At 37.0% G+C, this 27,959-nt stretch overlaps 1 protein-coding gene across 3 annotated transcripts in view; it reads left to right on the plus strand.

The window, feature by feature from the left end:
* The window catches only part of CCDC102B (coiled-coil domain containing 102B), a 189,925-nt gene extending 170,409 nt beyond the window's left edge, over positions 1-19,516 (plus strand). For 2 of the 3 annotated variants that reach the window (XM_077752719.1, XM_077752720.1), the window contains 2 exons: positions 6,827-7,036; positions 19,218-19,516. In XM_077752719.1, the coding sequence (XP_077608845.1) occupies positions 6,827-7,036; positions 19,218-19,256 (249 nt within the window). In that variant the 3' untranslated portion in view covers positions 19,257-19,516. Of the gene's footprint in view, positions 1-6,826; positions 7,037-10,043; positions 10,218-19,217 lie in introns of those variants that run through there. The other variant, XM_077752718.1, reaches the window with a different exon arrangement.
* The last annotated feature ends 8,443 nt before the right edge of the window (positions 19,517-27,959 follow it).

Raw genomic sequence — 27,959 nt, forward strand, 5'->3', positions numbered from 1 at the left:
AGAGATTTGTACCCCCCACCTGCGTGTGCATAGCCTCCGGCACTGTCAGATCCCTCACAGAGTGGCACATTGTAACAGTTGAGGAACCTACATTGATACATCATAGGTTACATTAAGGTGCAGTATTGGTGTTGGACATTCCATAGATTCAGATTCGGACAAATATGTAACGTAGCCATCATTATGGTATCATGTGCAGTACTTTCACTACCCTAAAATTCCTCTGCTTCACCTACTTTTTCTCCCCTATCTTCAGCCTTTCCTTTTATCCTCTGACACTTCTGAAAAACGCTACTATTTTTCAGTATCTCTAAAATGTTGCCTTTTCCAGAATCCCATATAGTTGGAATCATACAGTATGAAATCTTTTCAGACTGGCTTTGTAGTAACATGCATGTGAGATTCCTGCATGTCTTTTTATGGTTTGATTAGCTCACTTCTTTTTGGGGCTTCATAATATTCCATTGTCTGGACGTACCTCAATGTATCCACTTATGCCTACTGAAGGGCTTCTTGGTTGCTTCAAGTTTTGGCAGTTATGAGTAGAGCTGGTATAAACATCCTTGTGTCGGTTTTTTGGTTTTGTTTGTTTGTGGGGGTGTGTGTAGGGGGGTGTAGATTTTTGGTGGACATAAGTTTTCAGCTCCTTTGGGTAAACACCAGGGAGCATTTTCACCAGATAATATGATAAGAATGTCTAGGTTTGTAAGAAACCTCCAAACTCTCCTTCCAAATGGCCGTATTCTTTTGCATTTCCACCAGCAATGCCTGAACATTTCCTGTGGTTCCACGTTCCTGCCAGCATTTAGTGTTAGTGCCCTGGAGTTTCATCACTCTAATAGTTGTGTAGTGGAATCCCATTGTTCTAATTTACATTTTCCTGATGATGTACAATGTGGAGCAGCTTTTCAAATGTTTATTTGACGTCTGTATATCTTCGTGGTAAGATGTCTATTACTTATACACCCTCGGCCTATTTTCAGTTGGGTTGTTTGTTTCCTACTGCTGAATTTAAATAACTCTGCGTATTTTGGATGACAGTCCTTTATCAGAAATGCCTTTTGCAAATATTTTCTTACAGCCTATGGCTTGTCTTCTCATTCTCTTGACATTGTTTTTCACAGAGCAGAAGTTTTTCATTTTAATGATCTAGTTTATCGAATTACTTCTTTCATGGATCATACCTATGGCTATGTATCTAAAAAGCCATCACCAAATCCGTAGTCATCTAAAATTTCTCCTGTGCTACATATCTTCTATGAGTTTTTACAGTTTTTGTTTTACATTGTGGTTTGTGATACATTTTGAGTTAATTTTGGGTAAGGGTATAGTGTCTGTATCTAGATTAATTCTTTTGCATGTGGATCCCTCCTCTATTTAACTTTGGCACACATTTTATTTCAAATTAGTTTTGGAGCTCATTACTTTTAGAAATTCTCCAAAGATTTAAGATGAAATTAAAGTGATATATACTTGACATTACCCATTACTAAAATCATTTATTATTTTCTTGACTTTTGGTAGAAGAGGGTGTGAGCTATCACTGAGCTGTACTTAACTGTGGACAGGTGGGAAGTAGATTTTTATTTAGGGGAGAGTTTATCCAATTCTTATTTGTGAGTCTAAACACTTGGTTAGAGAAAGAATGTTAAGAGACTCTGGGTGGGATAACATCAGTAATACGCACAGTGCATTAGCTTTGAGTTTGCCAAGTCTTTTTAATGTGAGTCTACAGAATTGCTTTTCCTCTGAATTAATTTGCTGGTAGAGAAAGATGAAACAAGGATCAAAACCCCAAAATATATCAAGAGAAAACATATTTTTGCTGTAATGTAGTACAATGGATTGAAAATGTGGTGGTTGCTACTGCAGCAGACATATGTATATTAGCTGTTAGCTTGGTATGGGTAGGATGAGCTCAGGATTGGAATCAGAGAGGAACTTTAAGTGAACCATAGACTAGACTCTTTGCCTACCTTGAGAATTACTTCTGCTCTTAAAGACCCCAGTTTCCTCATGATAGCAAGTACAAACTTACAGGATTATTATAAAGATATGAACCTATGTAGTTCTTTACCAGGAATATATATTACCCTTAGTAAAACAGTAATCATCTTACTGCTAGGAAATAGCAAGCTACCTGCTTTTTACCTGTCACTCCCAAAATCATAGTTTCTAATGAGATTTTATGGCTGGCTTGTCCGAAATGAAAATCCTGAATACCTGCAAATATATTATTGGAATATTCACATTGGTTTTAGGTGACTCCTCACTAGCCTGCAGAATGCCACACAGTGCATTCTGTTGGGGCTTTTCACAGTTGACAAGGTCCATTTACAAAATGATCATCATCTTGATAAAATATGAAAAATAAATATACTATTTTCATCTGTCCTTATTTCATTTGGCCATTATTCTTTAGAAAACAAATTTATCACTTGAAATATTTGAGTTTGGAATAAATATTTCCCCCAAATAATAGAATTTCTGCCTGATAAGATGAGGCTCTAGGAAATATTTTCTACATTTTATAAATGAAAAATGGAGGCTTTCAAGATTAAGAGAATTGGGACTCAACTCTAGGTCATTTTCCCAGAAGGCTTCTCTTTACATCACTACATTCACCCGTCACAAAATGCAGTGGAACTATGCTAACAGCAATGGCTTAGGAGTAAATCTGGGAAACCCTACTGGTATTACATACAGTAGGCTAAATGACTGGCTCTTCTAGGATGCCTTCTTAGTTTTGTTTTGTGTCTAATTGTTGTAATTGAAATACAGGAAGGCTATTCCCTAGAGACTTACCATTGTGTTCTTTCTCCTCGCAGATCACTCACATAGCATGTGTCAGGTCCCAGGCTCGCCAACAAAATGGCAGAGCTCTAGTTTCATAAACCTACATTCTAGTTATTGCACTGATTGGGATCTCTGATGTCTTTTCAAAAGTAGTAAGCAATAATAATTGGTGAATATTGAGTGAGTAGATGAAAATGTTTATAACTGACCCCATATTCTATCGTTAGAGATAATCACAGTATGACATTTTCCATGAGCAACTCAAATGACTGTTGTTTTCACACTTAACTTTCCAGAGCCACTACCTGCGTGTCCAGATTCCTTTTATATCATCTTCTACCCACACCTAATATTTCATGATTGAACTCTTGCCTCTTATAATGTGCAAACCTATTTCCTGATTCCTTTATTGGAGCACACTTCCCTTGATTCTGATTCTTTGCTTTCTTAAACTTCAGATTTCAGCTTATATACTATTCATTCAAATAACCTCTGTTTGCCTAATTTATTGCAGGCCCTTCTCATAGCACTCAGCAGGTGTCCTCCTTCATGAGTCTCTGCCCAATTTATACCTGTGTATTTGTTAGTATTTTAAATTCATTCAGTTGAATGGCTTTTAATGTGGGCGATTTTCATATGATTCTTGGAAAAGAATAATATAAGAAAACATTTTGTGAAATGAAAACAGAAATAAGACTGCTTATAATATCGGGGCGCCTGAGTGGCTGAGTCAGTTAAGCGTTCCATGTGGGCTCAGGTCATGATCTTGCAGCCCATGAGTTTAAGCCCCACATAGGGCTTTGTGCTGACAGCTCAGAGCCTGAAGCCTGCTTCAGCTTCTGTGTCTCCCACTCGGACTCTCTCTCAAAAATAAATAAATGTTTAAAGAATTTTTTAAAAACTGCTTATAATATTTATGATGTTTCCATTTCTACATAACCTTTTCGCTTTTGCTATGCATTGCATACATAAATTTATCAGATAATTACTGTGTCAATAAGCAGCTAATAGCAAATAATCAGACATGATTATTTAAGATTTCTTGTTATAACTGATAAAATCATTCCTTTCTATATTTTTTTAAAGATTTAGAGCTTATTCAATCAAACAGTCTATTACTTTTTTAAAACCTTAGTTCTACCTGTTACCTGTTATTAGGATTAAAATGGACTCCAGCAATACCTTTTAAATGCCTACAGTTTCATAAACCTTGACATACCATCATATTTCCCCTTGGCCAAAATATACATACTTTCCTAAAATTAATTTTTCTTTTTAATTTTCTTAAAAGCTTATTTATCTATTTTGAGAGAGAGAGAAAGCATGAGTCAGGGGGGGCAGAGAGAGAGAGACAATCTCAAGCAGGAATCCCAAGTTGTGCCTGTCAGTGTGGAGGCTTGAACCCACAAACCGTGAGACCATGACCTGAGCCGAAGCTGAATGCTTACCCAACTGAGCCATCCAGGCACCCCTAAAATGAATTTTTCATCTGTAAGTTAATGATTTTTTGTTTCAGCTTTATTGTTTTCATTCTCATAAGTGATATGATGGTCAAAAAGTTTAAGCATTAACCTTAATAATTAAAGAAATCTCATGTTGGTAATTGTATTTTGAAATACTGTTTTCACCTTAAATCCCCAAATAGATACTCCACATGTTAAACCACATCATCTAAAATTTGATCCCTTAGTTTATTATATTTAGTTGATACACAAGGTCTAGTCTCAAGAATGTAATTTTTGTTTCCTGTTTTTTAGAAGCCAGAGCCACTCTTTGATTTGGGAACAGAGTATTTTCTATAATAATGATACAATTATATATATATGAATAAGCGTATTTTTAAAATGTTTAATGAAAATTCATTTTCAAAGATATTTTTGAAGTCTAACATTTTTAAGTTGGTCTCTCTTTTAGAATTTAAAATGTGAAAAATACTTTATAATACTAATCAGTACTTTGCAATCAAGCCATTTAAAACTATGTAAAAATGAATAATTTCCAATTTTTATCCTTAACAGTTTAAAAATGTCTCATATTTTAATCATGGTACATAGTTTATAAGGCATTTCAAATACTGATTTCATTCAGCCCTTATAATTCCACAAATTTGGTGGGTCTGGTGTTCTCATCTGAATTTTGTTTTTAAAAAAAGAACAAAAAGAGAAAATGTTTTATTCAGAATCAGCCAAAAAATGAGTAAGTGACAGAATCAGGACTAGGTTCTACTTGTTTTTCTAATGTGAAGAGGGCCTTCACCATACAGATTTATACCATAAAATTGCTTTGACATTTGGATATACATATGCCCAAATATATCAGAGACATAAGTACATAATTATTTCCCCCAAATTATATGACCACAGTGTTTCTTCTCTACGTAGAATATTGCTATGCAAAGTGTTTTCCTGTCAATTTAATTAATTTTACTTCTCACAGACCCTGTGGTATTAGTCAATAAGTTATCCACATGGGGGAGATTAAGTTGCCTGACTGAACTCACCCACATAATAAATGGTGAAGTCAAGATTAGAATTCAGAGCTCGTGATTAGAATTGAGAGCTAAAAAAGTTACTAATCATTTCCACGTACAACATCCAGAACAACAACAACAACAAAAAACCCTTAACAGACAATTATGATTTAATGTCATTGTAATAATGAGCACACATTTAAACATAATGAAACTGAATAAAATAAATACATTTTTATTGCCTCTTTAAAATATAAATAGAAAAAGGTTAAAACAACAAAAACTGGCCAAGGGAAAGAGACATTAAAATTACCCTAAATCCATTAAATCAAAACTTCTAGAGGGGGGTTCTGAGTCACCAGCAATTATCAGCGTCTCCCTAAGACAGTCTCACGTACAGCCTTGGTTGAGTATCATAGGATGAAAGTGGTAGTGAGCAAACTTTGTTGGTAAGGGCCAAATAGTAGATAATCTAGGCTCCGCTGTTCGTACAGACTCTGTCTCAACAGTTCGACTTTGCTGTTGTTAGTGTGACAACAAGCATAAGCAATGTGTCCACCAATGAGCATGGCTGCCTTCCAGGACAACTTTATTTTTGACACTGAAATCTGAATTTTGTATAATGTCAATATGTCTGAAATAGTATTCTTTTTAAATTGTTTTTAACTATAAAAAAATGAAAAAACATTATTATGGAGTATACTAAAGAGATGGGCCAGATTCGCCCCCCACCCCCAGCCATGGTTGCCCACCCCTAATTCCCTGGAAATCCAACTAGCCACTCACTCCTGTGTGATTGACTGTATTTTATAGTACTTTAATTATGGAATTTATAATATTTTGTTTCACTCCCTTGTCTTTCTCAGTGACTAGTATATGTGGAACTTGAAAGATATAGTAAACAAACAAATAAATAAGTAAAGGTAGAGTAAATAAATAATGAGTGAATGAATACGTGAACTATATCCATCCACCAAAATTGCCCAAGAAGTGGGGCACCTGGGTGTCTCAGTTGGTTGAGCGTCGGACTTCGGCTCAGGTCATGATCTCCCGGTTTGTGAGTTCGAGCCCTGCGTTGGGCTCTGTGCTGACAGCTCAGAGCCTGGAGCCTGCTTCGGATTCTGTGTCTCCCTCTGTCTCTGACCCTCCCATGCTCCTTCTCTGTCTGTCTCTGTTTCTCAATAATAAATAAACATCAAAAAAAAAAATGGCCAAGAAATTATTTTGTGCCTTCCCAATGGATAATGTTCATCATTTAAGTGGAGATTATTGCTAGAATATTACCGTTTTTCACTTGACATATTTATTTGACAAATATGGGCTGTATGATTATAGAATAGTCTCATGAACCAAGAGGAAAACTACATTTATCTAGGGTATGGCCTGCTCTTAGGATCTTCGTGTAGTTCACAACTTTTCAGACAAATATAGTGTTCCTTTTAAAACTTATATAAACCTATGTGTCTGTGAACCTTTCTTAGCGGGGGCTTGTTTGCTGGGTGCCTTGCCTTTAAGTAATTACAAATGCTCCCTGTTGCTTCTTTGTGTCTCTATATTCAGCTAGAGAGATTGCAAGCTGAAAATATCTTGGAGCAGGACAAGAGGGAAATACTTGAAACTGAAAAACAAGGACTGGAAAGAGAAAATAGAAGGCTAAAGGCCCAGGTGAAAGGAATGGAAGAGCTTCTGGAGAGGAAGCATGTATTAAGTGTAAACTCTCCGGGTCCTGACTTCAAGACATCACAAACTGAACTGCAAGAAAAAATCAAGGTATCGGGTGCCTTGGAAGCAAATGTTCTCAGTCACTGTACATTGCCTCCCTGATGCTGCCTTAACTTATACCCACCTCCAAGTCTGAATATTTCTTTTTGTGCTATTTAACACCTAATGCTTACTCTTTTTCTCATTGTAATGTTGTTCATGCATATGGAAACAGGGTAACAGATTTTGTATGAAAATGTTAGAGTATGACAAATCTGACAGTTCAAGCTTTTCCAAAAGGAAGAAAAAAACGAAGGGATGGACCTCTGTGTTTTACATTTCCTTTTATAGTTTTGCCCCAGCGTTTTTCAAACAATTGATCTTATTCTTAAATAAGTATATTTCTCCATTAGTTTGAACAACTGTGTGGGGTGCCTGGGTGGCTCAGTCAGTTAAGCGTCGGACTTCGGCTCAGGTCAGGATCTCACGGTTCGTGGGTTCGAGCCCCGCATTGGGTTCTGTGCTGACAGCTCAGAGCCTGGAGCCTGTTTCAGATTCTGTGTCTCCCTCTCTCTCTGCCCCTCCGCCACACGTGTTCTGTCTCTCTCTGTCTCAAAAATAAATAAAAAACAAACAAACAAGAATCTTAAAAAAATAAACTTGAACAACTGTGTAATAGGCATTTGTCAGTACCTATAGTAAGGATCTGCATAAGAATTTCAATTTAGTTTCAATTCTGTTTACTCTTCTCTGGTTCATTTTTAGTCTCAGAAAAATTATTTTTGAGTCAATTCAATGCATCATGTTGCAAATAGCTTTTGTAGGGTTTAACATAAATGTTAAAACTGCAATTAAATTCAAAATCTGACTTTGAGAAATTTAGGTTGTTTTGGAATTATTTTATCCCAAAGCCATTAGACAAAATTACTCCTATAGGTAGAATTTTTTTTAATAAATCATTTTTAGATTTTAAAAATAATCTCTTAATGGCAGTTGCAATTTGTGCGTTTTAATGTCAACGTGCTGCAAAACATTTACATCTTGTTTCTATTTCTTCCTTTAAAGTAGGTATAGTATCTGAATGCAGTTCTTTTTTCATTTATTTTCTTTACCAGTGAATTAAAAGTGAGTTTGATAAGCTCATATCTTTTAATTATATAAGTAGTTATACTCATATAAACTCTAAAAGCTAAATGGCCAGAAAAATTGAATTCCATATCAATTTTGTGATTCTAGAGATTAACTGCAAAAACAAGATTAAATTACATTAGTGTTTTGTGACTTGGCAGTGCAAATACCCATTCTGTTAGAGCAAAATGTTACATGAAACCAGCCCTAATAGTGGTTCTGACACACATAACATCTGTTGAGACATGTTTATGTTTTTCTACTTGCAGAAACAGAAATATTTCAATTATGAAACAAGTTTGATCATCAAAATACCTGTGTGTGTTTGACTCACCTGAATTAATAAGCCTTTATGTTATACTCACTGCTGTAGAAGCTGGGTGATGTGAAGTTCAATGAGTCATTACCCTTGCCCAGAATGGGCTTAAAGTCTATAGAGGGAGATAAATATATAAATTATTATCCATAGTACGTCATGATGATTGCTAAGAATAAAGTAGAATGGGAATACAGATGAAGTAATTCATCCTATTTCATTTTGATTCCTATCTAGTTACATCAAAACGTTATAACATAATCAAGTATGTCAGTTAGGAAATAGGAGGGTTGATTGGGGGCTGTTTGGAACTGGCGTAGGTGCCAATTGACGTGTCCTGTCAACAGGACACAGAGTCCATACCTGGGGTCTTGGAAAAAGTGTAGTTCTTCAGCTTAGAACTGAACAGAACTTGGAAACTGAGAAGATTCTGGAAGCCCTAACCAAACCAGTGGGTGTATTCGTCCATCAGAAAACTATTCCTTCAGTATATATTATCTTGATGACCAGGAAGAAGTGCTGGTGATTCTCACTCTTCATTAAGAATTCAGACTCACTACGTGAACCAAAATAATTACTTATCATAGAGCAGCTTCAGGTTAGAGTTCCTGGTGCCACAGAGATCCCCACTGGGATCACAATTCTGTCCCCAAGTGCCAAACGAATCAGAGCTGCATAACATGCCTGAGTCCAGGGAATAGTGTAGATTTTATTATAATGTGAAGCTAAATTGTAATTTTGACATTCTTTTAATAAAACCTAATTTATATGTATGTAAGTTCCATAAAGGAATATCATGTGTATATAGGTATATAATTATCCTATAGAAGTACCATGTATCTATGTGAATATAAGTAATATATATGAGAGAGATAGCGAAAATAAGTGTTGGCATGTAAATGATAAAATAATAACCATTCAATTGTCAGTCTGTAAAAGAGCTATCAGGTCTCTTACTACATCATATTTTTATCTATCACATTTAACAAATGTGTATGACAGACACAAAATTACCTGGTATTCATAGAAATCTCCATATCAGTAAATTGTGTTAATTTTTTAAACTTTAACGTTCTCATTATTTGATGATTATTTTCTATAAGTCCTTATTATACAAGATGGGAGGAATTTCACATGTATATTTGAAATACATAGTGCTATATTTTGCAAAGATTTTTGCATATGTTTTGGCTTTAGTATAGGGAATAGATTCTTAAAGAAAATATCTTTTAATTTTAAATTGCACTGTTAAAGACAAAGATTCTCCTTAACATAAATGATCTCATCATCATATGAATGTCCATCTTGTGGTTGTTTTTATGTCCTAAGTTAAGGCTATGTGTGCATCAGAGTTTTTTACAATTAAAAAAAAAAAAACAGCAGTACATCTGAACTTTAGATGAACAGATTGGAAAATTACTAATCAGTATGATATATGAGAGATGGGACCACGCCTATGAGAGACACAGAGAAGTAAGCTACAAGATGCCCCATAAATCCTGAGGTTAAGAAAAGAACATCTTCACCAGGGCTTGGTGAAAAGAAAAAGAAAAAAGTTTAAGGACTTCACCAATTCTGATCTCTTTTTGAGCTTTTACTTCCACGTCCCTTCCTCCCTTTGTTTACTTCCAGGAACTTTTAGGAGGACAGAGAGAAGAGGAGAGAGCAAGAGAGGGTGAGAGAAGACAAATGAGGGAAAAAGAAGGGAAAAGTGGAATTTGTACCCACTATAAAGTGAGAGGACATAACAAGATAACCAAAATAATCAAAATATGTCCTGATTTTGCTATCATAAATAAAAAGTAGAATTGTAAGTCCCAACTATTTTTCTGAAAATAATGCCTATAAATGCTGATTTGCTTTACTCACTTTATTCAGTGACACGAAGTTTTGTACATTCTGTTGATATACAGTCTCCGTATTCTCCATTCCAAATCATACTTTTTGAAGTGAAACGCTATTGGAAAAAGTGGTCAATATTCTACTGGGGAAAGCCCCATGAACTAGTCATCATGCCTCTCATGGAGCCTTTTGGAGGCTTGTTTTCTTAAAACGTTCTGGCGACTAAGTCTCTTCCTTCAGGTCACATAATGGTCATTTTCAGAAAGCTCATGTGACAGAGTGGTAATTGATGTGTCTCAGGAAAATGATGAATTAATCTAAGAGTAGAAAGGCCATCAAAGTCAATTCCTAATGAATTTACATTACTGACAGTGTCCATTTCTTGAATAGGAATGACATTATATTTATTTCACTTAGTAACTTTATCCTCAGAAATGTTTTATTTTCATTCAGAGGCTTAGCAGGCACACCTATGGATCTGTTAACTTCCTCATTCATCACTTTTCTTTCAAAACCTTCAATGCTCCTAAAATTATTGAATAATTTAAGAATAAATATAATTATATCTATTCTTATACTGTAGTAAATAATAATTTTAAATATAAAATAACATAATTTGATGTTATCAGACAGGGTCATTTCATATTTTTCTTTAACCATTCTTACATAGCTTTGCCTTCTGAGGTACACTAGAAATTTTCATTTTTAACATAGTGATTAGTAAAAATTTATATTACTGTAGAGACTTTTATAGAAATGGAAAATTTTAACCCTTTTGTATGTGAAATATATTTTGGTATATAAAAATGAAAATCATTTTGAAGAATGTCTTAGTTGTAGCAAAACACTAATCTACACATGAGTGTCTTTCATGAATTGATAATTCAGTTATTTCATAAAACTTAGAAACACATCCATGAGTTTGTATACAGTTTAGCAAAAGTGAATTTGATTGTGCAGGTTGAACAGAGCAATGTTCTTTCCTCCAAGAATTTCTGAAGTTGGCAGAGATAGACTCTTAAATACCACTTGTTAATATCATAAAGAGGTATCTACTGAAAGTTCACACTGAATTAAAATAAACCAACATACTACAAAATAGGGTGGCATTTTCTCTCACATAATGACTGCCCTCACTCACCCTTAAATACACACATGCATTCATGCAGCCAAACACACATGTAAACACAGACAATGGATTGATTTTTATAAATAAACTCAAAAGTAAAAGTTTTGTTTTTCTTTCTGCTTTGTGATTCTCCACTGGAGAAAAGAGACACAAATAAGATTCTGTACCTATGAAGCATTATTTCTACAAATATATTATCACTGGGTGGAGTTTCACTGTTTCTTATAAAAAACAATGGTATCATAGCTTGTTAACATAAGATTATGAATAGTAAATCTCAGCCCTTTCTTCTGTGTTTGGCACACCTGCATAAATGTGTGTCAAATGAATAAATAAATAAATGTATGTTCTATTTTCATTAAATTCTATTGTATATTTTGATTTAGCTTTAATTCTTATACTCTCTTTTTTATTCTATGTTAGAGGGCAATGAGATCGATAATTTTGTTGGAGGCTTATAATATCCTTTAAAATTTCCTTCATGTATACCAGATCAATGATATTTTACCCCACAGCCAATTAAAACCAAGATGCAAATTTTGACACTATAGGTCACTTATATTTTATAGATTTAGAACTTCATGGAATTTTATAATATAAATTGTGACATACAGATATGAAATTATATCATTTTCTGTTTGATATGCCTAGCATACTCTAATAATCCACTATATTATTGCAGAATGATTGGCATTTCACATAGCTGTTATCAGTTGATTTATATTAGCTTGATTTAAAACAGTGATAGAAAATAATATTTAGCATCTTATTTAAAATGACAAAAAAACTATGGTTATAATATTTCTTTAAAACTAAAGCTAAAATTCAAATTAAACATAAAACTGTAAGACGAAGGGGAAACCCATAGGTCTGAGACACTCACTATTTTGTTCTTCTTTTTCTTAAACTGAAGTTATATTACATAAAATTCATCTTTTTTTTTTTTTTAACTCATGACCCTGAGATCAAGACCAGAGCTGGATCAAGGGTCCGATACTTAACCAACTGAGCCATCCAGGCATTCCCATAAAATTAACCATTTTGAAGTGAATAACTTAGTGGTATTTAATATATTCACAATGTTTGCAACTACCACCTGTAACTGATTCCAAAACATTTTCATCATCCCCAGGTGGCACAGACACTGGGTGTTGAGTTCTTTCTCCTCCAGCAAGAAAGCAAGACCCAGGATTAAAATGCGAGAGACAGCTAATATCCAGGAAAAGACAAGAGCCCGATTAAGGGTCTTTGCTCCATTTTTATTAGGATCAAAGGGCTTAAAAAATGGTGATGGACTTGCACAAAGAGACAATGAACATTAACTCACGAATGTGAGGGAAAGGGGATCTTGAAGCTATGCGGGGTTAGGGGTTTGGGTTAATACAAAACAAGATCCAACCGGGTGGAAGGTGGTGGTTGTTGTTTTTTGAGAAAAAAATATTTTATTTTATCCATTAAAAATAATAAGCCCAGTATATAATAACATAAATGAGCTTTTTTTTTTTTTTTACAAATGAAGTTATCGTTTTATTTTTTTAATAGTAGATAAGAAGTCAGTGACTTTTTTGTTTTGTTTTGTTTTGTTTTTTTCTTAAATAGTTTATTGTCAAGTTGGTTTACAGAAGATATGAGGCACCACCTCTGTTTACCTAAACTGGTCAAGGGAACAAGAAAGACAGAGCAAGTACCCTCAGGGTCAACAAGGCACCTTTCTTTTGTTAATTATATCCTCTCTGGGCAACTAAGCCCTGCAGAGTCTACAGCCTTATTTACCTGTTTACCTAATTTGGTCTTTCCTTCCTGTGAAAGCAGCTTTCTGCTCCTGTACTAAGTTGGGGAGCACCTTCACCCTGAATACCTACCTAATCTTGTTTATTTTATATACCTTTGTTCTGTATTGGGGCCTTTGCCACACCCTCTCTATATTTGGTGTCTCTGCCCTGCCTTCTCTATACTTGTTTACCTAATCTTGTTTACCCAAACTTGGGTGTGAGCAACCCATGGCTTTCTAATTCTTTATGCCTTGTTAACCCATCAGTGCAGGCTCAGGGAATCCCTAAACTTATTCCCCACATGCAGGGGAAACCCAGTAAGCATTTTATAGTAACTCCTATTCCTTGCTCCCCAAATCTTCTAGCAATAGTAAGTCTGCTTGCTGTGTCTATGGATTTGCCCACCTAGATATTTGAATGGGATTGGGGAGCCTGGGTGGCTTAGTCGGTTAAGCGTCCGACTTTCGCTTAGGTCATGATCTCGCGGTTCGTGGGTTCGAGCCCCNCCTTTTGTGTCTGGCTTCTTTAACGTACATAAGGTTTTCAAGGTTCATGTGTACATCAGTACTTCAATCTCCTTTTTGGTTGCACAGTATTTGATTCTATGGAAATACACGATTTGTTCATCCATTTATGTGCTGATGGGTTGTTTTCATCGTTTAGCTCTTTTGAGCAGTGTTATTATAAACACGCATGTACATCCATTTGTTTGAGTATCTATTTTCAATTATTTTAGGGATATACCTAAATATATATTAGAGTTAGAGTTTCAGGGTCATATGCTAGTTCCATATTGAATGCTTGGAGGAACTGCTCCCCACAGTGGCTTAGCCATCACATTCCTATCACAGTGTACGAGAGTTCCCAGATCTCTGTAGCCTCAGAAATACTGGTTTAGTTTTTGTCTTTTTAAAATGATACTCATCCAAATGGGTGTGTAGTGTAGTATCTTATAGTGGTTTTGATTTGCATCTTCTTCATGACTAATGATGTTATAAATCCTTCTGTGTGCTTAGATATCCTTTTTGGAGAAACGTCTGTTCAAATTCTTTACCTCCCTCCCTTTTTTTAAACATAAGGTTGTTTCCCTTTCTGTGGCTGAACTGTAAGAGGCCTCTATGTATTCTGGATATTAAACTCTTATGAGGTATCTGATTTCCCCACATTTTGTACCATTCTTTAGGTTGTCTTTTCATTTTCTTGGGAATGTTTTCTGATGTATGAAGTTTTTAATTTTGATAAAATCCAATGCATCCATTTCTCTTCTGTTGTTTGTGATTTTAAAGTTTCATTTCTAAGAATCCATGGCTAAATCCAAGGCATGAAGATTTAACCCCTACGTTTTCTTCTAAGACTTTTATTTTTGTGTATGGTGTAAGAAAGTGACAATAAATTATATTTAATTTTTTTTTAAAAAAGACAGTTAAAAGTAAAAAGAATAGATTAAACTTTGAAGAATATGGACTTTTATAGTTTTGCCTATTTTCAGTTAATTTATATTATAGTATAAAATAGGAATCCAACTTCATAATTTGACATAACGAATATCCAGTTGTTCCCACACCATTTGTTGAAGAGACTGTTTTTCTCCTATTGAATGGTCATGGCACCTTTGTTGCAAATCAGTAGTTTGTAGAGGCTTATTTCTGCAGGTTCGATTTCATTCCATTAGTCTACGTGGTTACCATATGCCAGGGCCACATTCTTCTGATAACAGTATCTCTGCAGTGAATTTTGAAATCAAGACGTAAGCCTCCCCCAACTTTGTTCTTCTTTTTCAATATCATTTTGGATATTTCAAGGCAATTGAAATTCCATATGAATTTGAAGATCGGCTTTTCCATTTCTGCCAAAAAATGCAGCAGGGTGTTTTTGGTAGGGGCTCCACTGAATCTGTAGCTGACTTTTGGCAATACTGAGATCTACTAAATGTTTGTGTCTCTCCAAAAGTCATATGTTGATGAGGCGCCTGGGTGGCTCAGTTGGTTGAACATCCAGCTTTGGCTCAGGTCATGATCTCACGGTTCGTGGGTTTGAGCCCCGCATCAGGCTCTGTGCTGACAGCTCACAGCTTGGAGCCTGTTTCAGATTCTGTGTCTCCCTCTCTCTCTGACCCTCCTATGCTCATGCTGTCTCTCTCTCAGAAATAAAACATTTAAAAAAATAAAAAACAAAGTTCATATGTTGAAACTTTATTGCAAATGTGATGGTATTTGGGGGTTTCACTTTGGGAAGGTGATTAGGTCTGACAGCAGAGTCCTTATGAATGGAATTTAGTGCCTTTATAACAAAGACTCCAAATATTATCCACATCATTATTCAATAAAAGTGGTTACTGCTACATATGTGATTCAGTACATCCATAACGGAAAATAGGACCAGAGTTTAGAGAATGAAAGAATAAAATTCTTATCCTGGTTCATTCTCAATATTTTGACCAGGTAATACTCCTTGTGCTTTAGTTTCCTCATTTTTAAGAAAAGAGTCTAGAGATTCACGCTGAAATTCTTCCAGCACCAAAATTCCATTATCTTATTATGTTTTCCAAAATTTAGCTACTAGGCTTAAATAAAAGCACTAATTTGGGTTCATGAGGACAATGTAATATTTCTCTAGAATTTCAAGTTATTTTCACTAAAATAGCTGTTGGCTCCTGATCCAGCTTAGTGTACTCTTTCCACTTGCTGGATTTATTTCTTCTTAATTCACACAGTTAAACTTAATATGGTTGTTGACATAATTGAGAGAATTTTCATTCTTATTTCTCTTCCACTGCCCATCTCTTTGTGTTTCTCTATCATTTTATTGTGCTTAATTTAATGGTATTTAAACCCCCACAGCATTTGGTAGCTTTTCTAATTCTCTGTAAATTCTAGGAAAACAGAAAACAGGAAGCATCAATATATTAGTAACCAACAAAAATAACCTCTTTGCTTTTTAACCAACTTGAATCCTCCATTACATACTTCCTTGTGTGTGTGTGTGTGTGTGTGTGTGTGTGTAAAGGTGGTTCTATTTTAGTGTGAAATGAATAGAAAGTCAATCAAAAATGAATAATTACAAATCACATTCATATTTCACATTCAGCTCCTTTTCTAGTGTTCTGAAATCATGTTATTCCATGTATGTTCAGTTAAATTCACATGGTGGAGAGAAGGGATTTAAAGGTAAATTAGATGTTCTTGTCTCCTAGAGCAATGTTTCTTGAAGTTGGATCATGGTCCAACTATACTAGATAGGGTGATTTCTTAAAATAAAAATTCTAAATTAATAGGCATGTAACTTGAGAAGTAGGAATGAATATATTTTTTAAAACGTAGTTAGGCATCCACTGATGAATGGATAATCGGAAGATATGTATATATGTATATACACATGTACACACACATATATATACACATATATGTATATGTATATATATATATATACATATCAGCTAAGATCATGATCTCATGGTTTGTGGAATCAAGTCCCACATCAGGCTCTGCGGTGACAGCATGGAACTTGCTAGGGATTCTCTCTACCCCTCTCTCTCTGCCTCTTCCTTGCTCTCATGCATGTGCTTATCTCTCTCTCAAAATAAATAAATAAACATTAAAAAAAAGAATGAAATCTTGCCATTTGCAATGACATGTATGGAGGTAGAGAGGATTATCTTAAGTGAAATAAATCAGTCAGAGAAGGAAAACATATGATTTCACTCATATGTGGAATTTAAGAAACAAAACGAATGAGCAAATGGGAAAAAAAGAGAGAGAGTCAAACCAAGAAACAGACTGTTAAACAGACTGTATAGAGAACAAACCGCTGGTTACCAGAAGGGAGGTGGGTGGGAGTTAAGTTGATGATGGGGATTAAGGAGTACAATTGTGATGAACACCAGGTGTTGGACGGAAATGTTGAGTCACTATATTTTACACTGAAACTAATTACATTGTAGGTTAACTATCTGGGATTTGAATAAAAACTTTAAAAAATTATTTTAACAGTAAATAATAATAAATAATAATGCCTTTTGTAATAACTATAAATGACCTTTGGTTATTTCTGATTTGGCATTATTGAAGTGTATGTGTGTGTGTGTGTGCGCGTGTGTGTGTAACTGTAGTGATTAAGGTGAATATCTTTTGTTAATGGTAATTTCAAGTTACTTTCGAGGACGTTTTATATACTTCATAGTTAATTTGAATAAATATCACAAATGAAATTTATCTTTCTAATCTACTGCATTAATGCTTGAAAATGTGGTTCTCTGCCCTGGAGGCAAGTTGGTGGCTGTTTTGGTGGCATGTCCTTGACAACCCAGAGAAACCTCAGGGAAATGTGAGAGGTCTGTGCTGCCAAGGTGAGGCAGGTGTGGGGGACAGTAACATATGGAGAAATAATTAGCTGGCTGAGTCTGTATTACAAGAATAATTTTACCTTAAGCCAGTTAGAATTAATTATCCTACCTTAAGCCAGATAGAATTAATTCAATTTCTCCCAAAGAAACTGTTTATTTGGCACAATTGGGGCAGACGTAGCTGGAATGTTTTTTACCCATATTAATGAGCATTTCATAATTAGAACTATGTCCTTTGGCTCAGTATACAAATAGGAAAAAAAGAAAGAAGGAAAAGTTGGATTTACAAAATTTTAAAACCCAAATGTGTCCTTTTCTCCAGATAATTATCTGAGTTTTAATGTTTTCTAGTCTTTATATTTGAATGAGTCACTGCTTATTAGCTTAGCTTGTACTATATGAGGAATGCCTTTTCCATTCTTTTTATTAGATTTATCTTATCCGCATTTTCCTTATTAGTATGTAATCCACTGGAAGAAAAAAATCCCTTTTAGTTTTCATTTTTAATGGCTGTAGAAGAAGTATCAGTGTATGTTTCTCAGAACTAGATTAAAAAGTATTCAGTTTTTTCTGTGATTGGGCAATATGAATTTTCAGATAGAGCAATCCATCCCAATACTTATTTCACATGTGTTCATAACATATCTTTTACTAAGAACAGAGGAATATTAAGACATAATTTTATAAAGGGTAAAAGGTAATCTCGTCTATTATAGATTAAAAAATCATTTAAATTCACATTATATCTACTCTTTCATTTGTTTATTGATTGATTCAACCAAAATTTGCTGAATACTTGCAGTTTGGTTGTAGGTATCAAAAAATAGATGAATTAACAGAAAGGTAAATAATACAAGGAATCGGATGACTTGGAAGGACTTGGGGGTCAAACTCCATGTTGGATGTACAGGAATGGCCTCTGGTGGATTACAGAGCAGTCCTAACTGAGGAATGAGTTCTCCAAAGAATGTGTCAGGAAGAGACAGAGTACAGTGACATGGTTTGATCGCTGCCTGCATGATCATCCACCTTAGCTATAAGCTGGGGATAGATGTCACCTTATGACTGGGCTTGCCCACTCTATAATTTCTTGCTGCCATTCTTCCTCAATGAAATCAGCTCCAAATTTAGGTCTTACATAAGCGCATTTATTTTCCGGCATCTAGAGATTATCTGGAGCTCTATCTATTAGAGATTCAAGAAAATGTAGATGTTTAGCAATACAAGAGGGAAAACTGGAAGCAATCTGGAATAAACATTGAGATAGCCAAACTATTTCAGACACAGCATAGACGGGGTATATAAATGTGGCAAGACACACAGGGTAACAGCTGTCCTCATGAAGCCTATGGTCAAATCAACTCGTCAACAAAGAAGTCTGTAATGGCGACTTTTAAATGCTAAAGTTAGTAGATTCATGTCATAGCTTCCTCCTGGGAAATGACGATTCAGACTGAGTGCGGAAAAAAGAAATCCTTACCTGGAGAGGAGAGGTATTCATATGGTATTCGTATAGTATTCCATATGAAGTAAATAAGTGCATGGGCGCATTTGCCTCTGGTGAAATTTGGGGGAAACAAGTGAAATCTACTTGAAATCTACTAATTCTCTGAGATCATTCTAAGTGTAGGCAGTGGAAGAGAAAAGTGGCTGTTGGGGAGAGATCCTGGGAAGAAAGCTGAGGTTCTGAGATTCTAAAATCTGTGTCCACCACCTCACAGGTCCCTGGCATCAGGATGGAGCTCCAGGGCCCGTTCTGAAGATGCTGGTGGGCCTCGGGAGCAGACGTGCTCAGCAAAAGTCCGTGTGCTGTGGAAATAGTGGGAAGGCACTGAAGAAGAAGTCATGGGATCTCCTAAATTAACTCCCCTCCAAGGATCTGGTGGTTATACTCAGTTTTTGTAGCTAAAGGAATTGTCATGTTATGACTTTTCCTACCTGCTTTATCCTTACATCCTGTTGTTCATCTCTGCCCAAATTCATTTGCGCTGAAATTAAAGTACCTTTCTATGTTGTTTTAGGGATGTTATCCATCAATTCAGATTATTCTTGGAGTATGTTAGTTATATAGCTTAGTTTCTTTAATTATGGAGCCTGCTCCAAATTGTTATTTTGGAAGGTTTCTGTTAGCATCTGCAGCAAAATACTTGTTGATTGCTTCTTTACCTAAGAATGGCAACAGCTTGCTCTGTACTCTTATGTCTTTGTATTGCAGACATTGCGCAGTATAATCAATGTTCCCCTCACCACTGGAAGAGAATTACTTTTATTGGTATACAACCTGAAAATAAATCTCCTCTTCATGTACAAAATGGACAGAATGATTCTTAAGCGGAAGAATATGTCCCACCATTTTATTTGCCTTGGGCACACTATAGAAATGCATATCTATTCTATTTATATTACATATGCCTATTTTATATATATTACATATATATGAATATATACACACATACACACAGTTTATAAAACATTCCTCCACCCCCATCACACAGACATGCAGAGCTACATATACATGAGAAGAATTTAACAATGTGGTAGGCCAATATTGACAAATCCAAGATGATAAAGACAATTAGGAAGTTCCTAAGTCATCTGAGATCAGCAGATATAAAATCTACACAAAAATCTTCATTTTGTCAAGTCGAAACATAGAATTAAATGTGTTTGGAGATTCAACATCCATCTTGTGTCATAAAGATTACCGGATGGTTGTTGTTTAGGGAGCCGTAACATCTGTTCACCCGGTGTCTACTTACATGCATTGATTTTCCCCGGGGATCCGCTCCACCCTCGAATTTCAGGCCACACCCTGTGATTAAGGTTGATACCACCTCTGCCTCCAGGCTGGGCGGTGACTCGTGTGTATCTAACCGAAACATTTAAGTTTTCTGGGCACACATACTAGTACCGACAAGTAGCCGCATCAGAGACAAGGAAATGTAATGATGCTTAGACTTTTCCAAGAGACGCATTTTCTTGCTGTTAGAATTAAAGTTAAACCTGAGAAAATAGAGACTGAGAGCTCCCAAAAGTATCATGCTTTCACTTGTTGCTGCATGAGAAACAGAGGTGAGGCATGGACAGGGGACTGACCTGGTGACATAATGAGCCTCTGGCTTAAGCAATAGCCTGGATTAAGACATCCTGGGAATTGTAAATAATGCTGCTATAAACATAGGGATGCACGTATCCCTTCAATTAGTGTTTTTGTATTATTTGGGTAAAAACCCGGTAGTGCAATTACTGTATCATAGGGTAGTTCTATTTTTAACGCTTTGAGGACGCTCCACACTGTTTTCCACGGAGGCTGCAGCAGTTTCCACTGTCTCCACCAGGGTTGATTTTTCCTCTCCAACACTTGCTTCCTGTGGATGTGACCTTAGCCATTCTGACAGGCGTGAGGTAGTTTTGATCATTTACAATAGCCAAATAATGGAAGCAGCCCGAGTGTCCATCGATTGAATATTATTCAGCCATAAAAAAGAATGTGATCTTGCCATTTTTAATGATATGGGTGGAGCCATGAAGTATAACGCTAAGTGAAATAAGTCAAAGAAAGACTAATACCATGATTTCACTTATATGGGGAGTTTCAGAAATGAAACAAAGAAGCAAAGGGGGGGGTGCAGAGAGAGACAAAGCAAGAAACAGACTTTTAACTATAGAGAACAAACTGATGGTTGGTTACCAGAGGGGAGATTGGGGGGGGGGGTGTGACACAGGTGATGAGAATTAAGGGGGAGCACTTCTGATGAGCACTAGGTGATGTGTGTGATTGTTGAATCCCTGTATTGTACACCTGAACTGACTATAACACTGTCTGTTAACTATAATGGAATTAAAATAAAATTTTAATTTAAAAAAGATACCTGTGGGATTTTCAGTTATTTGTGTCCATGAATTTTCTTCTCCATAAAGAAAATTTGAATTGAGTTTCCAGTAAATTCCAATAAATAACAATGTGTTTCCCAATAAATCAAAACAGTTTAAATATTAATAGCAAATATATTCTTTAAAAAAGGAAACTTTAATTTTTTTTACTATTTATATTTGAGAGAGAGAAAGAGAGAGAGAGTAAGTGGGGGAGGGGCAGAGAGAGAGGGAGACAGAATCCGAAGCAGGCCCCAGGCTCTGAGCTGTCAGCACAGAGCCTGAAGAGGGACTCAAACCCATAAGCTATGAGATCATGACCTGAGCTGACACTGGACGCTCAACCGACTGAGCCACCCAGGTGCCCCAAAAGGCAATTTTAAAAGGAAAATATAGGTGAAACAAATAAAACAATAAACTCCTTTGTTTTAAGAAAAAAACAGGGAATCAATCTCTACATTTGTTAATCCTTATTAGGATAGACAAGTAGTATTTAGCTTTTAGCTATCAAGTATATATTAAATATAAACATAAGAGAGGAAGGGTATGGATGTATCTACATACTCAGCTCTGGTATATAACACATGGAATATGGGTAGACATATTTTCTACATCCATGTTGGAGAAAACTATTCCCTAAAGCATTTTGTAGATATATCTCCTATCTATTCGAAGTGATATATTACATGATATCTGTTTTATTACTTATAAATGTCATAATATTAAATAATTTTTCCAAACTACTAGTTATGAATGCTTAATATAAAGTGCTAATGAAACTAGATTATTCAGTATATATGTAAATATTTGGAAGGGAATCACACAAGTAGAAGATGGATTGAGAAGTTTACTGTATTAGCCACAGTCTTATTAGCAGAAATCCTGGTCTTCTGGCAATACCTAGAAGAAATAAACATAACTTTCTCATCTGTTTTTACCCATACAAAGCTGAAAAACACTGGCTTCCTCATCATCTCTACCAGGTGTGTTTCAGTAATTAATTAATAAAAATTTGGAAATTCAGAAATAGCATTTCAGGGTCTAGAAAAAGTATTCACCTTCTTAAAATAATGATTATCCTGGGATTTATGGAGACTCAACATACAGAACTGTGTCCCCTGAAAGTTCTTTTTTTCTAGAGATGCGCAGTGTGAACTTGAACTCTGCTGCAAACTTAGTGCTGGAGGAAGTCTTTTCTATTTAATCCCTAGCTCGTTACGATTCTTCTGTTATTCGTGGATGTGAGGTGAGATCATTATACAGCTAATCCAATAAAAATGCTGTTGAGGTATTCTAGTTTATTCCTATCTATGGTTCCAAGATGTGTGAGAGATTAACTTCAACGTTTGCTGCAGCGAATCTTGTGTATATTCTGGCATTCTTGTTTTATAACAGGTCTTAATTACCAAGATGCTAGGATTTCAAAATTTTAGTTGAATTTTGGCAAGGTTCTGAATGATGTTGTATCCTGAAGAACCACATTATTAAATGTTAAGAAAAAAAAAAAGCCACCACTTCCTCTTGTATGTACAGTAGACAGAAAAATCAAACAAATGATTGAAATAAAACCTGTCCTAATGGATACTGCATTTAATGAGTAATAGCGATAACAGTATACAACACATAACTACATATTCTTTATGAGGAAGAGCCTCAACTTCGTGGAATAAGCAATAAGAAGATTCCGAAGGAGACAACTATGTTCGTTTTCTAGGGCTGTCATAACAAATCATCACAAATCTGTGATGCAACAGATTCGACAAATCTGTGATGCGACAAATCTGTCGCTTAAACCTAAGAAATGTATTCCATCATAGTTCTGTAGGCTAGAAATCCAAAATGAAGTTACCAGAAGGGCGTCTCTCCCTCCAAAGGGCTCGTAGGGAGAGAACCCTTGCCTGCTTCCTCCAGCTTCTGGTAGCTCTTGTTACCTTTGACCTGTGGTCATGTAACCCCAGTCTCTCCCTCAATTTTTGCCTGGCATTCTTCCCCATGTGTCTGTTTCTCAGATATTCCTGGCTTTTTCTGTGAGGACGTCAGCCATTGCATTTAGAACACAACTTAAATCCAGGATGATCTCATCAGGGGGTCCTTAACCTAATTACATCTTTAAAGACTATTTCCAAATAAGGTCACATTCATAGTTATTGGAGTTAGAACTTAGAAGTATCTTTTTAGGGACACAATTCAGTCCCTTGCAATGATTAGTAAACAGATTCATTTGCCAGTACTCCACATGTGCGGCAAGTAGACAAGAAAATTCAGTGGATCAGAACAAGTGTTACACCTCAACAAAGGGAAGAAGTCTCAGGGTAGTAGGCAAGTTCCCTGGTCTCTGAGTCCTCGTGAGTGATATAGGGACCAGAGTGGCTCCACATGGCCTGGACAGCATATGGGCTGAGCCAGCCGCCCTTATCTAGAGATTGACTAGCAGTAAAGGAGTTATGTTGTGGTCACCTTGACCAACTGAGCTACCAGCATGACTAGCTATTTCAGAGCTGCATTCAGCAAAGACGTGCAGAGACGTTCTGAGCCACAGTAACCTCTTTCAACAATCCACCCCTCGGTCCTATATATTCTTGACCAAGTTTACACTTTTATATATCCACACTCTACCCCTGGAATTCCAGAATGTGTTGTTTTATATGGCAGAAGGAAATTGGCAGGTGGAGTTAAGACTGCTAATTAGATGACATTAAATGGGGAGATTATCCTGGACTATCTCCTTGGGGCCAATGTAATCACAAGGATCCTTAAATGTGAAACGTAAGGCTGGAGAATCCATCAGAGAGATGTACAATACAAGGGACTGGACCTACTGTTGCCATCTTTGAAGATGGAAAAAAGGGACCACGAGCTGAGGATTGCACGCAGCATCTAAAACTTGAGAAAGTCTCTTCAGTGACAACCAACATGGAAACAGGCACCTCCATCCCACAACCTCAAGGAACTAACGTCTTCAATAACCTCAATGACTAGAGAAACTCATTTTCCCTAGAATCTACGAAACACAATGCAGCTCTGTCAACACCTCGGCTTTTGCCAAGTGGGACCCGTGTCGGCTTTCCGATCTCCAGGATTCTAAGGTGATGCATTTGTGTTGTACAAACCAGCGAGCTTGTGGTAGTTTCTTACACAACGATAGGGAACCACCACGATGCTATTGCTCTGCCGCTTGGATTTGATACTCTAAAGGGCGGTGAGACCCATTCCATTCAATTTTCATACAACACTTGATTAGTGGTGTCATCAGAAAATTCCAATCAGCAGGATGAGACCAGCCAACACCTCTGATCTCAGTGTGCACCTCAGATCCCTCACTCAGCCTGCTGAATGAGCCCTAGAGAGGAGTGGTGGGTCTTATTTCAGGTAACTATTTAACCTTCTTTTCTTACGCATGTTACACCCCAATAGTAGCGTTAACCCAGACACCACGAGAACTCTTGTCAACCCTACCTCTCCCTGTCCAGCTAGGATGTAGCTTAGAGGGTTTTCACCACAACCCACACAAGAGTTAACGATCCAGGGCTTGTGCTGTCTCGCTGAGGACACAGGTAACTCCAGTTTGGATGTGCTGTTGAACTTGCTTGCAATTAGTATTGCATCCATTTGGTTAAGCCCACAAGAACATGGCACACAATATTTGCAGTTTCGATAGCCATGAATAGCACAACTGAAAATCACTTGCGGGCCAGGAGAAGCATTTAATTTGCATCAGTCCGGGTGAAATGAAGTTGTCCCGGTCTATGTCTATGTGAATTCACGAGGGTGGTCTGCATTGATGAGCAGCCGTGGAGCGCATAAAGCCCAGTTCCCCCGGCTGTGCCCACACGGGCTTTTCTGGTCCCCAGAGAGCCTGAATGGGGAAGACAAGCTCTATGGTGAGTCGGATGGCTAGCTGCAGCTCCTCCCTGATGACGTAGGAGGAGCAGGCGATTGGGCTACCCAGGCTGTCATGCTGCTGTGATGAATATTAATATACAGGAAGCAGCTTCTACTAATAAACACATAGCATGCTCCATGCCTTGTGTTGGGTGTAGCTCAAACAGGGCATGGTATAAAATCTGCAGGTAGTATTTCTATTATGCCCACCTTAGGGCTGAGAAACTTGAGATCCTGCCGGGTTAAGTAACACAGTCAGCAAGTAAAGGAACCTGTATTCAGACGCAGGTTTGCACTGATGTGAAAGAAAAGCAGAGAAGAAAAGAGTTCTTGGAATCTTGTTTCCTTCCTGGGAGCCAGAAATTAAAGAGTTAGAAGCAACCTTGGTAAGAGAATTGCATTAAGCTTGTTGTCATTATATCACCTGGAAAATAATATCACACATAAGTGGCTGCCAACACAAGAGAACACGGCATCCTGGGACTTGATTTGTCTGCATTTGTAGAGGATGGATTCATGATAATGAATATATGGAACCCAGGGGGATGCTTTTCATTTGCTAACTATGATAAGGGATCCCCGGCCATCAGCAGCAAAGCATGCTGTTTGTCCCAGAGCTACCTTCATGATGGGCTTGTTTTGTTCCGTGTTTACTGCTGTAAGGGGCATCATTACCGACCAAGGAGCTCTCCTAGGATCGAAATAACTGAGCTGCCTGTTTTACTGAAGTTAGTCTTCTAACTTCCGGTCCAGTGTCTGCCTCCCTGTCCCCTCTCCTTCCTTCCCTCTAACACTTACCGTATCTTTCTATTTCTACTGAATCACTCCTCAGTGTCTCCTGAGATGCCCAGACCTCATCGGAGATACCAACAAAAGCACAAACATCGAACCATGCTGGATCCGCAGTTTCTCAAATAGGAAAGGGGATGTCCTTGCGAGAGGAAGCAGGTAGATCAGGTGACTCTTCTCTGGCTCCCACTATTGTTCTCTCATGGGAAGTCCCACCGCCAACCCCACACCAGCCCTTGCTAGTCGTCGGCTCATGGCTCTGGTCAGGTTACTGGAGAAATAAATTATTCTCTTGATCCCCATTAACTTAGCTGAGATATATTACCACCTTACTTATGCCAGCATGTCTCTAGTTTTACTGAGTTTCCAGAAGCACCCAGAGGGCTTGTTAAAGGATAGATGACTGGTCCCTATCCCCAGATTTACTGATTGGGTAACCCTGTGATGGGGCCTCAGTATTGCATTTTGAACAGGTTCCAGGTGATCTTGATGCTGGTCTGGTGATCACATGTTAGAAACCACTAGGATATGCTAAACAATTAAGAAGCATGGAAAAATCACAACTGATGTTCTCCATAACGGCAGTTCCCTGATCCTCTTTGTAAGCATCTAGGAAGTCTTTCCATCCTAATTGTTCCTACAGCCCCTGAGAGAACCAGAAGTCACCTCTTTGGTTCTTGACCCGAGCTTCACATTAAAATTATTTGGAGAGCTTATCAAGAAATACTCAAAAAGTTATTCAACATCACTGATCATCAGGGAAATGCAAGTCAAAACTACAGTGAGATACCACCTTACACCTGTCAGGATGGCTAAAACCAAAACCACAAGAAACAACGAGCCTTGATGAGAATGTGGAGGAAGGGTAGCACTCTTGCCCTGTTGGTGGGAATACAAATTAGTGCAGCCACCATGGAAAACAGAATGCAGTTTCCTCAAAAATTAAAAATAGAATCATCCAGCAATTCCATTACTGGAAATTTACCCAAAGAAAATGAAAACACTAATTTGAAAAGATATAGGCACCCCTATGTTTATTGCAGAATTACTTACAATAGTCAAATTATGGAAGCAACCCAAGTGTCTACCAAGAGATGAATGGATAAAAAAAGATTATTCAGGGGCACCTGGGTGGCTTAGTCGGTTAAGCGTCTGACTTTCGCTCAGGTCATGATCTCGCGGTTCGTGGGTTCGAGCCCCGCGTCAGGCTCTGTGCTGACTGCCAGCTCAGAGCCTGGAGCCTGTTTCAGAGTCTGTGACTCCCTCTCTCTCTGACCCTCCCCTGCTCACACTGTCTCTCTCTCTCTCTCTCCTAGAAATAAATAAAACATTAAAAAAAAAAGATTATTCAGCCGCAAAAGAATGAAATCTTGCCATTTGCAACAATGTGGATGGATCTAGGGAATATTATGCTAAGTGAAACAAGGCAGAGAAAGACAAATGCCATATGATTCCATTCATATGTGGAATTTAAGAAGCAAAACAGATGAAGAAAATAGAGACAAGCCAAGAAACAGATGCCTCACTAACAATAGAGAACAAACTCTTGGTTACCAGAGGGGAGTGGGTGGGGGGAAGGGTGAAATAGGTGAAGGGGATTGAGCATACACTTATTGTGATGGGTGCTGAGTCATGTTTAGAACTGTTGAATCATTACGTCGTATACCTGAAGTTAAGATCACAGTGCATATTAGTTAAACCGGAATAAAAACAAAAAGAAAAAGAAGAAACTCAAACACTGTTAAATCATCTGGCCTGTTGCAGTGGTACCTGTGTGTATACTTTTTTAGAGTATGTATTCACTTATTTTGAAAGCGAAAGCGTGAGCAGAGGAGGGGCAGAGAACCCCAAGCAGGCTCTGTGTTGTGAGTGTGGAGCCCTTCGCAAGGCTTGAACTCGTGAACTGGGTGATCATGACC

The sequence above is a fragment of the Crocuta crocuta genome, unplaced genomic scaffold, assembly GCF_008692635.1.
Source record: "Crocuta crocuta isolate KB4526 unplaced genomic scaffold, BGI_CrCroc_1.0 scaffold101, whole genome shotgun sequence".
NCBI lineage: Eukaryota > Metazoa > Chordata > Mammalia > Carnivora > Hyaenidae > Crocuta > Crocuta crocuta.